General features: G+C 39.9%; 2 protein-coding genes across 2 annotated transcripts in view; both read left to right on the top strand.

Annotated features, from left to right (window-relative positions):
- Positions 1-2,423, top strand: part of MTHFD1 (methylenetetrahydrofolate dehydrogenase, cyclohydrolase and formyltetrahydrofolate synthetase 1) — a 51,183-nt gene extending 48,760 nt beyond the window's left edge. The window contains exons 27-28 of the mRNA XM_033108171.1: positions 701-794; positions 2,186-2,423. Coding sequence (XP_032964062.1) covers positions 701-790 — 90 coding nt within the window. The 3' untranslated portion in view covers positions 791-794; positions 2,186-2,423. The remainder of the gene's footprint in view (positions 1-700; positions 795-2,185) is intronic.
- A 4,701-nt stretch (positions 2,424-7,124) lies between these two features.
- AKAP5 (A-kinase anchoring protein 5) lies at positions 7,125-13,545 on the top strand. The gene is made up of 2 exons (XM_033108180.1): positions 7,125-7,261; positions 9,837-13,545. Exon 2 carries the CDS (start codon positions 10,103-10,105, stop codon positions 11,387-11,389), a length of 1,287 nt encoding a protein of 428 aa, XP_032964071.1. The 5' UTR covers positions 7,125-7,261; positions 9,837-10,102; the 3' UTR covers positions 11,390-13,545.
- Positions 13,546-14,064: the final 519 nt, after the last annotated feature.

The following is a 14,064-nucleotide window of genomic DNA, read 5'->3' as shown; positions in this document are numbered from 1 at the left end:
GTTCAGGTTTAGAAGGCCAAATGGGCCCAGAAAGCACAGTGATTATAAAACCATCTAGATTATGTACAGGAAAGTCTTGGCCCAAATTAAAGGATACTAATTCCTAATGTTGTGTTGCTGAAGCAAAAATAAAAAGGGCATCTCTGCAAGACTCATGAAAACAAAATTAAAAAGCAGACAAGCCCTGCAGCTCCTTTTAGTCCTGTGAAGTGAAGGCTGAGGAGGTGAGTGAGGGACTCCCCGGCCTTCCCAGCACCTGCCCTGGAGGATGAAGGTGGAAGCACCCCCTGCCTCTTCTTGTTGCGGCCACCGATATGGAAGACGACAGTGAAGCCTGGCACTTGATTTGCCAAGGACATGAAAGTCTCTCTTGGAGGTTATAATAGGATCAATGACTTGATGGTTTCTTGTTTTTTAAATTATTTTTTTTTAATTTACTTTTAGTGATAGTTGACATAATATTACATGAGTTTCAGGTGTACAGCATAGTGATGCAACATGTATATACCTTACTAAGTGATCACCACAATAAATCTAGTAACCATCTACTGATTTGATTTTTAATGTGGAACAAGAAAAGTGCCACTTTATGGACAACTACAAAATCATATTCTATCTTTGTGCCTTGAGCTTTCTATCGGAGGGGAAAGTGGGAAAAGAGATAACTTTAAGTTTATTTTTAATTCTATTGCACATCTAGATGAGCACAATGCCTGGACTCCCTACCCGGCCCTGTTTCTATGATATTGATTTGGACCCTAAAACTGAACAGGTGAATGGGCTGTTCTAAACAGGTAAGTTGTGACTGGTGAGTTTTGCTTTTTTCCTTATGAGGCACATTTATGAATTATAGGACTCCAACTAAAGCTATGAAAATGCAAATTCTACTGTTTTCAAAACATCTCTTTCAGACATCACTGGCGGGAGAGGCAGCAGTATTGAGAGTTAGCAGTAACTAACCAATGAATGAAGTATTTATATGTCAACACAGTTGGAGGAAGAGAGTGGCATGTCACAGGGTGGCTGTGTAGGGAGAAAGCCACCATCTAGTGAACTGGAGGAACTGCAGTGGAGAGGTTAAGCGTCATCTGCTGGAGCCCAAGAGGCTCTGGGTTCCGAGTAGATGGCACATGGGAGGACAGGAGCAGCTGAGGTCTGTCTACTCTGAATAGACAATGAGCAGGCAAGAGCTGAAGAAATGTCCCAGAAAGTAGAAAAGAGAAGGAAACAGGACCAGTGCAGGAGTTGTTGGGTCTTAAGTGAAACCCCTAGGTACACAATAAGTGAGCCATCCTAGGACACATCCAGTTGAACTTTCAGAAATATCAAAGATGAAAATCCTAAAAATCCTTCTCCAGAGAATGGCTTGCCTATGAAAAAATGAGAATTAGACTGTACCTGTCTTATCAGCAATAAGAAGATTTTAGACAGTGGAGGAATACCCTCCAAGTTCACAGAGAAAGATAACTTTCTACCTGTATTTACATCCTGCCACATCTGCCCAGATGTTCTCAGACACGTACAGGTTCCCCATCCCCACATCTCTTCCTGGGAAGGGATTTAGCAGTGTCCTGCAGCAAAATGAGGAAAAAACCATGAAAAGGGAACATGCGGTTTTCAGGAAACCGAATCCTGATCTGGACAGTAAGGAAGGGGAGTCCTGACAACTGCAAGTGACCTAGAGTTACAAATCCATCATGGAACAGGAGGAGGGAGGAATTGAGAAAGAATAGAAAGAGCTAGAAAAGACAAGGGTAATAATGCAACACAAAAGCTCTCACACCTTTTAAGAAAGTAACGGTCAAGGTGAAAGCAAACTGTAGTCATCAGCTAAGCAACTGTAAGGATGATTGCTTATATATAACAGCAGCAACTCTGCTTACAAAGAAAAGAGACTGCTTGGTGCTAGGGGAACACTGCTTCAAGAGGGCATGTGTGACACTGGAAATGTCACTCTCATTCATGGCTGCTCTGGCCTGGAACAGTAGTCCCACAAGCCATCATGTCAATGCCGTGCATTGTTTTCAGTCTCTGGACTAACAGACCCTCGGAGAGCTGGTTGTGGGAAAGCATGTAAATGTTAACGGCTTTGACAGTGCGAGAGGGTAATGGTGCACTGTGGAAAGGAAGAAGAAATATTTCAGTGCTCAGAGAAAACGTATTTCCTGTTTCTTTTTCCTTCCAGATTGTCCATCTTAAAGAAGCTACTTTGAAGGTATGGCCAGTATGTACTTAGGTCTACTGTCAGGAAATGTGGACAAGTCGAGATCAGCCCCTGCCCCGAAGATCTTCTAAAAGAAATAGTAGGAGTTTCCCTAGAAGCCCTTCTTTGGTCTTAATCGCCATCATCATGTATAAATTAACACAAATCATGTACATGTCTATTTACTGAAATTCCACAGAATAAAAGGAAATAATTTTGCTATCGCAGTGTTTGAATATGAATTGTAGCATTAACAGACTGCTGTAATATCTCGGATATCCTGTGTGAGCCCATTTGCCAGGCAGACCCCTGAGCCTGAGGAAGCAAGTTGCAATGTGTACTTTATAATACTGTTTTGTTTAAAGGGGAAAACGGTACGTGCTTGTGTATTTCTGGGAGGACACATGTCAGGAGAAGCAGCATATGGAGGACGTGCCTTCTTATCATATACCTTTCTATATTGTTCCTTTTTTTTTTTTTTTTTTTACCTTGGGAAAAGATTACACATACAGGTTTTTGTCCTGAATTTCCTCGGAATTGCCTTTCCTGTCACAGCTTTAGCACCATTTATTTCAAGAGTCCTCAAAGAAGTCTGGTCATACAGCACTAACTGTAGCTTAGCCCTTTTTGCTCTGTTGGTTCAGCAAATATTTATTGAGCTTTTACCAAGTAATTGGGCTCTACTCCCTACAGAATGTTTTTTTTTGCTCAAATGTTTTCCCTTCTCTTTTTCGTTTTCTGTCTGTGTTCTTCCTCTCCCGTTTTTTCCCCCCTCGCCCGCTTGTCTTCCTGCGTTGGATCCTTCCAGGAGATGTTGCGTTCCCCACTGGTGTTGGCAGAGCAATATTTTTCCTGACATCTTTTGTTATATTATTTTTAATCCCCTAGGTTCACATCGGTGTCGTCAGACAATCAGTTTTGCTGTCCAGAGAAATGATGGCAGTGCTGGGGGGCATATGGCAAAGGGGTCATGAGCGCAGAGCCCCGGCTCCCCCACACTTTCTTCACAATGGTGGGGTCGAGTCCTGTTCTAAAGCATCATCCGGGCCCTGTCTGCACAGAGCTCACTGTTTCTGATGTGTTTTTTTTTTTTTTTTAATGTCCTCTAAAACCTCATCTGGAATGGGACTTGCTGGGAATTCAGTTTGTAAACAAGGGAAGAAAGCAGTCTATTGTCAGACATGGTGACTTAAGATCATCTTAAAGGATTTAGGCTTCCTCATATCACCAAAAGCCATGTGGGTTTCAATCCTTAATGTCGATAGGAATAGTAAACACAATTGGTGGGAGAAGAGGTTTATAAGTCAAAGATGATAAACAAATCTCTAATACAATAAATAATGCAAATTCTTTTTACCAGGTATTGCTTGGAATAAATGTAGCATCACCAATGCAAGAATTTCCTAAGTAGAAGTACACTATGCCTTCAGTAACAATTCAAATGGTACAACTTGCTTTTTCCACTTGGCAGTATATCTTAGAGATCTTACTATAGTAAGATCCGTATTTTAAGATTTATCTTGTTTCTTACAGCTGTGTGGTATTGATACAGTCCTATCAATGGACACTTACTATTGTTTGATAATTTTTGCTATTAAAAATGATGTAGCAGTGAATACATGTTATTCCCATAACATGTATCTTTGCAGCTTGTGTAGAAGCATCTATAGGACAAATTCCTAGCAGTGGAATTGCTCAAAGAGGGACATCTAGCTTCAGAATGAGAGCTGACCTTTGGTTGGAAATGTGGAGATAAATTATAATAGAACAAATATATAAATTAGGTTTATATGTCCATTTTACAGAAGGGTAAACTTGAAAATTGCATTGCTGCTGCCTGCCAGATGAACTGAAGATCATCTGAGTCCAAACCTCTGCTCTTTACCATCATTCTGCCTTACAGAGCCCTTCTTAGAAGGCATCCCTTGCCAGGTTATACAGAAATGGACATCCCATTTGTGATAGGTAGGAAGCTGTGCCCATTTCACATCCCTTCCGAAGGAAGGAGTAATAAAAGGTAGAATTAGGGGGAAGAAATAAAGAGGTTAAGAAGGCTGCCAACCAGTTATTGATGACGTGGGTTTTGTGGACTTGATTCTTTAATCTGTGATAAACAGAAGGCATAAAAAACAACAAAAAATAACTACAGACTAATTGGAGACCTGAATTCAAGACCTACAGGAATATTAGTGTTTGGGGTATATATTAGTATGTGTTGCCAGACAAGGTCCAGTGCCTTTATCTTGGGGCTAGGAGTCCTCCCAGATCACTGGTCTCGCTGTTCCCATTCCTACCCTTTTCTGGGCTGCTAATGCCTTCCCTCCCCATACTAGTAATATTACTGACAGATTATACCTTCTTTGATCTGCACCTTAGAGGCTGTTGCCATTCACTGAAGATGGATATACACTCAATTCAAAATAGAGACAGCACTTATGAGCTGTCAAGTGAAACATTACAACAGAGTTACTGCTGAGTTTGTGTTGGCTGGTGCAACCCTGATGGTACCTAGGAACAGATCCAACCACCAGAGAACTGGAGCTAATTTTCATTTAATGGTGTACCAGGGTAGAAGAGGTGGTGGGCTTGTTCCCAGAAGGTCTCTAAAATGTAAGGATGATTACCAAAGAGTTGGAAACCATTTTTGGTAGCTACAGGCTGGTAGTGGACAGGGACCAGGATGGGAGAAATGATCTGATCGGTAGAGATAATATAAATATGTAAGCTATTTTACTGGGACGTTGTATCTGGTAATGTTAACAAGATAAGTGGTAGGTAGGATAATTTCTCATCAAATTGGAGAGAGATATTTATAGCCTGTTTCTCATTATATAATGAAAAGCTACTAAAGGAAAAGCAGACAATGATGAGAGTAATAGATTACTAACTGTCACTTAAGTGAGTTCAGGAATGACAGCTTTCTTTCATGCATGAGGTACTGTATACTTTTTTTAAAAGATATGACATCAGATTGTGTTCATATACTAAACAAAAACCATAGTGCAGTATTTTATTTATAATACTATACTAGGAGAGTGTGTGTGTGTGGTCGAGGTCAAAGATGAGTTATTCGTAATATACCTTAGAATTTGCCCTTCAAATACAAAATCACTTCGCCTCTTAACTCAAACCACCCATCAGTTCCCTTTCACTAGTCTTTTTTTTTTAAGACAAGCAGGTGGAATAAAATCTACAAGTCATTACAGTGGCCTTTATTGTTTTAACCTGTTCCTTGTTTCGTGCCAACTACTTCCTAATAAGACAGCTGTGCTACCCTGTCTTCATCTAGATAAGCTCATCTCATTTTTACCTGAAATGGTTGCAAACTCCCAGATATGCTAGATTTGAAAAAACTTGGATCTCAGTGAGTAATCGCATCTCAATTGGTTATGAGTGGTATAGATTATTTTTGGCTTCTTTAAAGTTCAAAACTGTCAGTAAGCAGGGTTAACAGCCCATCTGAGGATATAAAGGACATTTTCACAGACTGGTGTTTAATGAATGAGCAAAGGTAAATTTAATTCTTTTTTTAAAGATTGAATTATTTAAACTAGATGCTTATGGGTTTTCCTGTATTATAGCTCTTGTCTCTTACCTGTAAATTTAAGATCTTGACAACTTAGATTGAGCTTTGCTATTGTGTCCTAATAGTTCTTTCCTTAAGTCTGAGTGAAAGCTATAGAATCTCAAAAGGTAAAATATATTCATGGGAAAACATCCAAAAATGGATAACTGAGATTTACTTTCCCAAGATCATGATCCTATTGAAGAAAGGAGGTAAGGATAACTGCTGTTGAGTAGTTCTTCCCTCCATAACATGCTCTTCATCTGGATGGTGTGCCTGGGAGGGGACAGAGGAGGCAGGAAGAGGATATCCTGCAGGACCTCACATCTGGAGCTTGCAGGATTGCCCTTGTAGGTGATAGTAAACCCAAAGCAAGTCATCGTAAGCTCTCATAGCAACACCTTTCACCGGTGTTAATGAAAACAATGTGTTACATGTACAAATAAGTGCTTGTGGTGCTTTTCACTATTGCTAGCAATTTGTTTAAATAAAGACTCTGAAAAGAACCTAGCCGGTCATGCAGGAGGGAGTTAGATGTTGCCTGTGCCCTTTGCTCTACGTGGGACTGGAATTGTAAGGAAAGCCGTCTCCTGTTCTCCACACCCACCCCATCCCACCCTCTTGAGGGACAAGGTTAAGCTGGGAAACACAGATAACTTGTAAGCACCCTCAACTTAGCCTTGGAAATACGTAAAGTATAAAAGGTGGATGGGGTGGGGCTGGGTTCCTGTGCCCTTCTGACCTTGTCCACACACAGGTGGCATCATTTCTACCTGTCCCCTAGACTAGGGAGACAAGACTCGGGTTTGGGTCTCTGACAGCTGTTTGGCAATGAACCGTGATAACCTCATTATACCCACACCCACTTCTGGGAAAGTTGTTGTTTTCTGTTTCAATTCACATATGTAATTTTCTCTCAAACGAGATCCCACGCCGCACAGTTTTGAATCCTACCTTTAAAATGTGATATCTGCTATGTCCAAATATTCGGTGTGTATGGGGCGGGGGAGGGGGGTTTATAATAGGAGTGCCTATAATTTAAAACCAGGTTTTGCTACTTTGCGTCTCAGAAAATGCGGAAATCATCACCACTCTGGTCCCCTCCCCATCTAGCGGCTCTCTCGGTGGTCCACCTGCAGTTCCCCGGATGCGGTCGCGCCGCGTGAATTCGCGCCCAGGCTCGGAGCGCGAAGGTCTGCTCCCACGTGGCTGGGAAGACTGCTCGCAGGTGGACCTGCTGATCCCCGCCCCCTCCCCCACCCGCCCACCGCCCCTGGCTCCGCCCCACTCCCGCCCGCTCGGCGCGCATTGGTGCTGCCGGCTGTCAGTTCCCGCGTTCTGGGGAGGGGGTGCCGCCAAGACTGCGGTCCATCTGTAGAGGGCTGCTCGCTCCCGGTGCGACCGTAGCTTCCTGGCTGCCTAGGTGCCCGGCCCCGCGAACGACCCTCAACCTGGGCATCATGCACCCCCGGTCAGTGACCTCGGCGGCCTCGGTGAGTGAAGGAGGGCGAAGGGGTTGCGGGGAAAGAGGGTGCGGGCCAGTGTCTGATCCACTGACCGCCTGCGCGGCGGGGTGGGCCGAAGGGTCGGCTGGACCCCCGAAATCTGCGTGACCCGGAGATGGCCGAGGTAAGACCCGCGAAGGTCATTTGTCCGCAGGTATCTCCTGTTTGCGCGACCCTCATCAGCTCTACCCACCTACCCTCCTTAGCCTTACAGTTCGTCCTAGAAGCATGGGTTGCTGATAGATTTCTCCTTCTTTGCCCTTTATTTAAGGAAATGTGATTTGGGGTTTCTGGCATTGTTATTGTGCAGATAGCTTGAAGCTGGGTTATCTGTTGCACGCCCCCGGCACTTTCCTTTTTGAGTACTTTATCCTGCGCTCTAGCTCCTTCCATAAGAAGCATCAAGCCAGAACGAGAGACGTCTTCCTCCAGGAGGAAGCTTCGTGGTCCACATCGGGTGCTGGGAGAGTCACTGCTTTCCTCGGGGAGTGGTTGCTCTTTGCTTCCGTGCTTCTCTGCTCAAGGGAAAAGGGGAAGGGGTATTTTCTATGGCATTACACTTGCGATTGATTCTGTGAGGAAATGACAACAGGAACTTGAAGATTCCTGAGGCGAAAAAACTACCCTGGCAGGCTAAGGACAAATCATTTGCAGTCTAACATTTTGCAAAGTTTTAATGTCTACAGACTGCATTTTCCCATTTTAGTTTATTGTTTGGTATTTGTTTTATATCTACAGTGTGGTAATCGTTCAAGTGAGCTTTTCAAACAGTTGTCTTTGAGCAATTCATGTTAGTTTCAAATGATACATTCCTAAACGTGATCTAATTTCACTATTTCTGTTAATTATACATCCTCCAGTTAAAAGTTCTCAGGTGCTGATAACTCACAAGAGGGGAGAAGACTTAAAGAGAGGTATAATCAGCTGTAGTTCTGCTTATGGAAGCATTACATGAGGAGGGACACTAAAAGTGTTCCATATTTTAGTTCCATCCTTGTTTTAGGATGACTTTGTCTTTCGGCCAGAGGCGTGGTGTATGTAACACCCAACCTAAGGGAGTATTTACTTAGATCATAAACCAATTTTCAGAGTTCCAGTTCCTTCTGTGGTTCATAAAATCAAGAGCTACCCAAATAAACCTTAAAAAGTGAACGATTTACAGAGGGGGAAGTACAAGAACTGAGCCCTTTTGTTTATTTTAGGACATCGATCAACTGAAATTCATAGGGTTTTTATTTAGACGATCACCTCATCTGTACATTGGTACCATCATACCATTCTGTGGATTAATTTTTAAATATACTTTTGTATTTATATATAACAGTTTGCCAGTTGTGCAGCTTATCATTTATATTTGGCTTTCAAATTAGTTCTAAAACCAAGAAAATCAAATATAAGGAATTTCAAAAGCTTGATTTTAAAATAGCAAGAACTCAGCCTAATCTTGATTCAATTATAAATTGACGGGCTACATTATGGTTAAATAACCAACCATTCAGCCTTTTTAAGATTTTTGACTAGTGAATCTGGTGCAGAGTAGCATCTCCAGACAATTCATTTTTCTGATGAAACTCTTAAAACACAGTTTCAGAGCATGGGCTTCAGAAACAGAAATAGCCAATCTTGGGTTGAATCTGGCTCCGTTACCTACTAGTTGTGTAACCTCTCTAAGCCTCTTTCTTCATTTGTAGATGGTGATACCACCACCTTCTCATTTTGTGATACTGTGGGGAGGGTTGGAGATGTATGTAAAAGTGCTTGGCACTGCCAAACACACAGAAGTTGCTCAATAAATGGCAACTATTATGATCATTCACTCTCACTGACCTTCAACTATGTGCTTACAAAGGGAAATGTTTGAACAGCAAATACTTAGAAAAAGATGTCAGCATTATACAACTAGATTTAAGAGTGGAGAAAGACAGCAATGTTACATTTCCCCAGAGTATGTATGAAAAGTAGCACTTCACCTCCTTGACGGAATGTACAGTTCAGAACAGAAACCTTGTGGTCTAATGGAAAGGACATTGGAGGGTCAAGGTCTTCAGTTCTAACTGGGGCTATGACCTTATCTAACCGTATGGCTTTCAGCCGGCCAACAGCCCATTCTGGTGCTCAATTTCTTCATCCTGACTGGATTTGGTTAATCTCAATCTCCACGATCCTTTGTAGCTTCAGAATTCTGTATTGTATGTAATAAAAATTACACTAACTTGCTTATCACCTTACATTCATTGTTTTTTTGTTGTATTTTGTTTGTTAACTCACAATTCAGAGTCACTCACAATTCATAAAGACAGCACAACTCAAGAATTGGTAAAATACCAGATTTGCAGAAAAATTCAAAATGAAATTGTAACAGAGAATAGAGCAAAATACATTCATATTGAAATCTTTCTGAAAGGGCAAAAGTTAACCCCAATTTTTATTCTCCAGTCATTTTCAGTAAGTTATTATATGGGAAACATGTCTGATATTACATACATTCAACGGAAGTAGTCTCTATAGAAAACAATAGACTGATGATAGTGAAATAAAATACCACTTTCTTTTCTCTCATCAGGTTGATCTTTAAATAAAACAAAAATCTATCAAGTAAAGGGCTTTCGTGAAGAAATTAAAGAGATAAATAACAAGTAATAGAGAAACCAGGCATTTGTATACTGGAGAAACCACCTCAAACAACTGTATGGAGTAAAACGAAAGGAGTGAATACATCCAGAAGTAATTTTGCTTAGTATGATATTTTTGCCCACTTTTCTTGTCATCAACAGATGCTAAGGAAGAGAGAATATCATTTTCTAGAAAGAGAAAAAGTGTAACATAAAAATGGAGACCACAGTGTCTGAAATTCAAGTAGAAAGCAAAGATGAGAGGGGATCAGCAAAAGTTAGTCCTCAGGATGAGAGGCAGGAGGAAAAAGCATCGATGCTTTGCTTCAAGAGAAGAAAGAAATCAGCCAAAGCAGTGAACCCCACAGCTGGCTCTGAGGCTGCTGATGTGGCAAGGACACGTTCCCCAGAAGCAGGAACCTCTGATCAGCCACCGCCCCCCGGGGGGGCCTGGGCCTCCATCAAACATCTTGTAACACGCAGGAAAAGGTCAGATTCTTCAAAGCAGCAAAAGCCCTCTGAGGCTAAAGTGCAACCTGAAATCAATGCTGAGGATGTTGATCTTTCTAAAAAAAGGGCAAAATCCAGACTTAAGATTCCCTGCATAAAATTCTCAAAGAGGGAGAAAAGAAGGAATCATTCCAAAATTATAGAAGATGCAGACTGTAGCATCAGAGTTCATGGAGACGCTGAAAGTTTGGATACAAAACCTGTGACCCAATCAGGTGACCAGGCAACAAAGACCAAGTCGATCCAGGATGTAAGTGGAGGTGTCTCACAGAAAGGGGGTGATGAGGTCTGTGAATCAAATGTGAGCAACGGCGTCACTTCTCCTGGAGAAGTGATTGCAGTAGAACTTCAGTTAGATCCAGAGCATTCTGCTATTCAAACAGGAACTCTAATCCTTGAAAAGGAGATTGAAAAGATTGAGGAAAAACAAAGTGTCCAACCCCAGCAAGCAAGCCCACTTGAAACTTCAGAAACAGAACATCAGCTACCACTGGTTTCTGATTCTGCCCCCTCACCTGCAATTCCAGATCAACAAATTGTGGACGAAGCCAGAAACAATGTCCTAGAAAGTGAACCAAATTGGAAAGACCATGAAAGTGGAGAGATTGTAGCTGAAGAGAGTAAACCAGAAGATACTGAATTGAGCCAGGAATCAGATTTTAAAGAAACGGAGATCAGTGCAGAGAAACCCAAACCAGAAGAAAGCAAAAGAATGGAGCCAATTGCTATTATTATTACGGACACTGAAATCAGTGAATTTGATGTTAAGAAATCTAAAAATGTCCCTAAGCAATTCTTAATTTCAACTGAAAATGAGCAAGGAGGGGTTTTTGCTAATGACAGTGGTTTTGAGGGTAGAACTTCAGAACAATATGAAACACTCTTAATAGAAACAGCTTCTTCTCTTGTCAAGAATGCTATCCAGTTGTCTATAGAACAGCTGGTTAATGAAATGGCCTCTGATGATAATAAACAATCTTCTACAGTGACTTAATTTCCACATCATGGGAGGGAAAACATTTTTTAAAATTATTTTACGTATTTGTGGCATTTCTTATACAGTAACAAATGAGAGATTTTCATCAGTGGAATTTAAAGGTACAATTCCAGCACAGAAGTGCTAAAGAATTAATCAAGTTTATAAAACCCTTCCTGCACTAAAATGCAGTCACTTCTGGATTGGAGGAAGTCAGTACAGATTGCAATGCAAAGTGACATACACGGAGTTGCTAAATGGCAGGCATGTGGAGATTGGGGTGTCTGGGAGAAGGAAGATATGTTTATTGAGCACTTACAGTATGCCATAATCACTTTACTGTCCTCTGATGTCACAAAGCCTGATTTCCTTTTGATAGTTTAATCCTGTGTATAGGTTAATACTGCATTCAGTTTTCAAAAGCTTTTTTGTTGTTGCAGTACACATTTATGTTGTTTAAAATGGTGAGAAAGGTAAGTTTTTTAGTGTGAATGTATGATTTATAGTTGTTACACTCCTAGGCAGTAGTCTTACCTCAAAAAAATATTGCATTTTTCCAATTTCAGCAGAATGTGCAGAATATGCTTGTTGAATTAAACACGTGATTTTCTAGTTTTGCTCACGTCCCTTACAAAAGCCATTCACAAGTTACCTCAAACCTGCAAATAATTACCAAGGGCAAAGCTGTGGAAACAGGGAGTGCATTTTCCCTCTCCATCTTTCTTTTGCTCCAGAGACCTGTATAAATCCATTTCTGCATAGGCTCATCTGCTGAAAAGTTAGAAACAACAACAAAACAAAAAGGGGAATATTATTTTTCATCCAGGAGAAGACAAACTTCCCAAGTAACAAGTTGTCACAGATAACATGGATTCCTCTTGCAGGATTACTTCTTTAGAGACGATGTTCATCAACTCTTTTCAAAATGGGGAGAGTGGATTCAAAGCCAGCCTGGCAATAAAAGTCCTAGGAAATCATAATTTAGTGAAAATGTTATTCATTCTTGACCAAGAATGAGCCAAGTACAAGGGTGAAGAGAAAGTGAAAAGTTACGTGCTAAAGCACATTTAAATGTCAGTCTTCTTTCATTGTGCCTGACACCAGGAAAAAACATTTTACATGGACACTGAAAATGAACTTCATATAACAAGGGCTTATTTGCAGTTTATTCAGTTATTAAATCATCGATCTCATCAATGATTGCTTTTTTTTTTTTTTGAGAAAGTGATTCTATTTCAGTTTTTTCTTGTGACCATAATACTATTATATGACACACTTCCCTACCTCACAGGTATACCTACACATGTATAGTCCCCCACTGTCTAAAATGAGTAACAGTGTTACTCTGAAAGTAGATGAAGTAATGAAGAGCTTTCACTTGAGTTATAAGGTGTTTGTTAAAGAGTACTTGTACATTCTTAGAGAAAAGAATATACATTGGATGATTTTAAATGATCTGGTGACTTCTTGAATTACTTATGGATTGCATGTAAAAAGTATGTGCAAATTTATCCTGTAGAATCTCTTTTGTTTCTGTAAGTACGTATTGAGACCTCTGGCAGAAGAACCTAATCTGAGTTTGGAACTGAACTAAATGATGGATAATATTAGCAAGATTCTTTGCTGAAATGCAAAAGTATTCTCCCAAATTTTCCTATATAACCTTGGGTTTGGGGTGACCCACCAAAATCTTTCAATTTAGCAAGGTGAAAAGTGGATCTTTCAAAACGCATGACGCAAGAAATCAATTTCTTTTAATTGTATAACTTTTAAACATTAAGAAAAGACTGCTATGTCATCCTCCCTAAAAATACTTTTTAATTCACTATATGTGGTGCTAATGGACTTGGACAGCTACCAATAAATATCATATTTAAAAGTGAACAATTTAAAAACCTAAAGTTGGTGCATTTTACAGTGTTCTGAAAAATTCTGCCTTCATTTACTGCAAGAATGGCTCAAGCCAATATACTTGCATTGTAAGTTTTTAGTAACCTCTCATTTGAGCAAAAAGCACAGCACTTAACAGTTATTGAAAATATTTTGAAAGGTTTTGGCATATTTATTTGGGAGTTATAAAAACATACTAGGTAAATATGTGTGATGAATTTATTTTTTGTTCAGAAAGTAACATTTTATCTAGTCCTGGGTTTCTATTATTCCCCCGCCCCCCCGCCCCCACTGGTTTGATATATATTTTTGGTTAGAATGTATTATAATTGATTGTTTTTATGATGAGATGTGTACTCACTTGCATTCATTCTTAAGTGGTTTCTCCTCAATCTTTTCTATTGAGAATATCTGGTGAATTAAATAGTACAATTCATTTGAAAAAGGAATCCAGAAATTAATCAGTTTCAATCTGATTATGATCATATATCTTCCAAATGTCTAAATCCTACTACAGTGAATTCTAAGGTGATCCAAATTGTTGTGTTATAGAAATAATTAGGAATCAGATGACTTAGAAGTCTCTCATAAAATTATTTTATTATAATGGTATTTATTTTAAGCAATTTGATTTTATATGCAAGACATTAAATATAAATAGGTTCTTATTCAATTCACATCCATTTGACAATATTAAAATGATAATTTAAAAGGCAATTTAATAATACCACATTAATTTTCATTTAAATTTGCTGTGGTATAAATATAGCTTTTAGTGAACATTTATTAGTGTGGATTCATTT

The sequence above is a fragment of the Rhinolophus ferrumequinum genome, chromosome 6, assembly GCF_004115265.2.
Source record: "Rhinolophus ferrumequinum isolate MPI-CBG mRhiFer1 chromosome 6, mRhiFer1_v1.p, whole genome shotgun sequence".
In the NCBI taxonomy this organism is placed as follows: Eukaryota; Metazoa; Chordata; class Mammalia; order Chiroptera; family Rhinolophidae; genus Rhinolophus; species Rhinolophus ferrumequinum.
The sequence above is the reverse complement of the archived record's forward strand: the minus strand, read 5'-3'. Positions and strand labels throughout refer to the sequence as shown.

What these genes read in the sequence shown, in the direction of transcription:
- AKAP5 (XM_033108180.1), top strand. Translation starts at nt 10,103, where the DNA reads ATGGAGACCACAGTGTCTGAAATTCAAGTAGAAAGCAAAGATGAGAGG.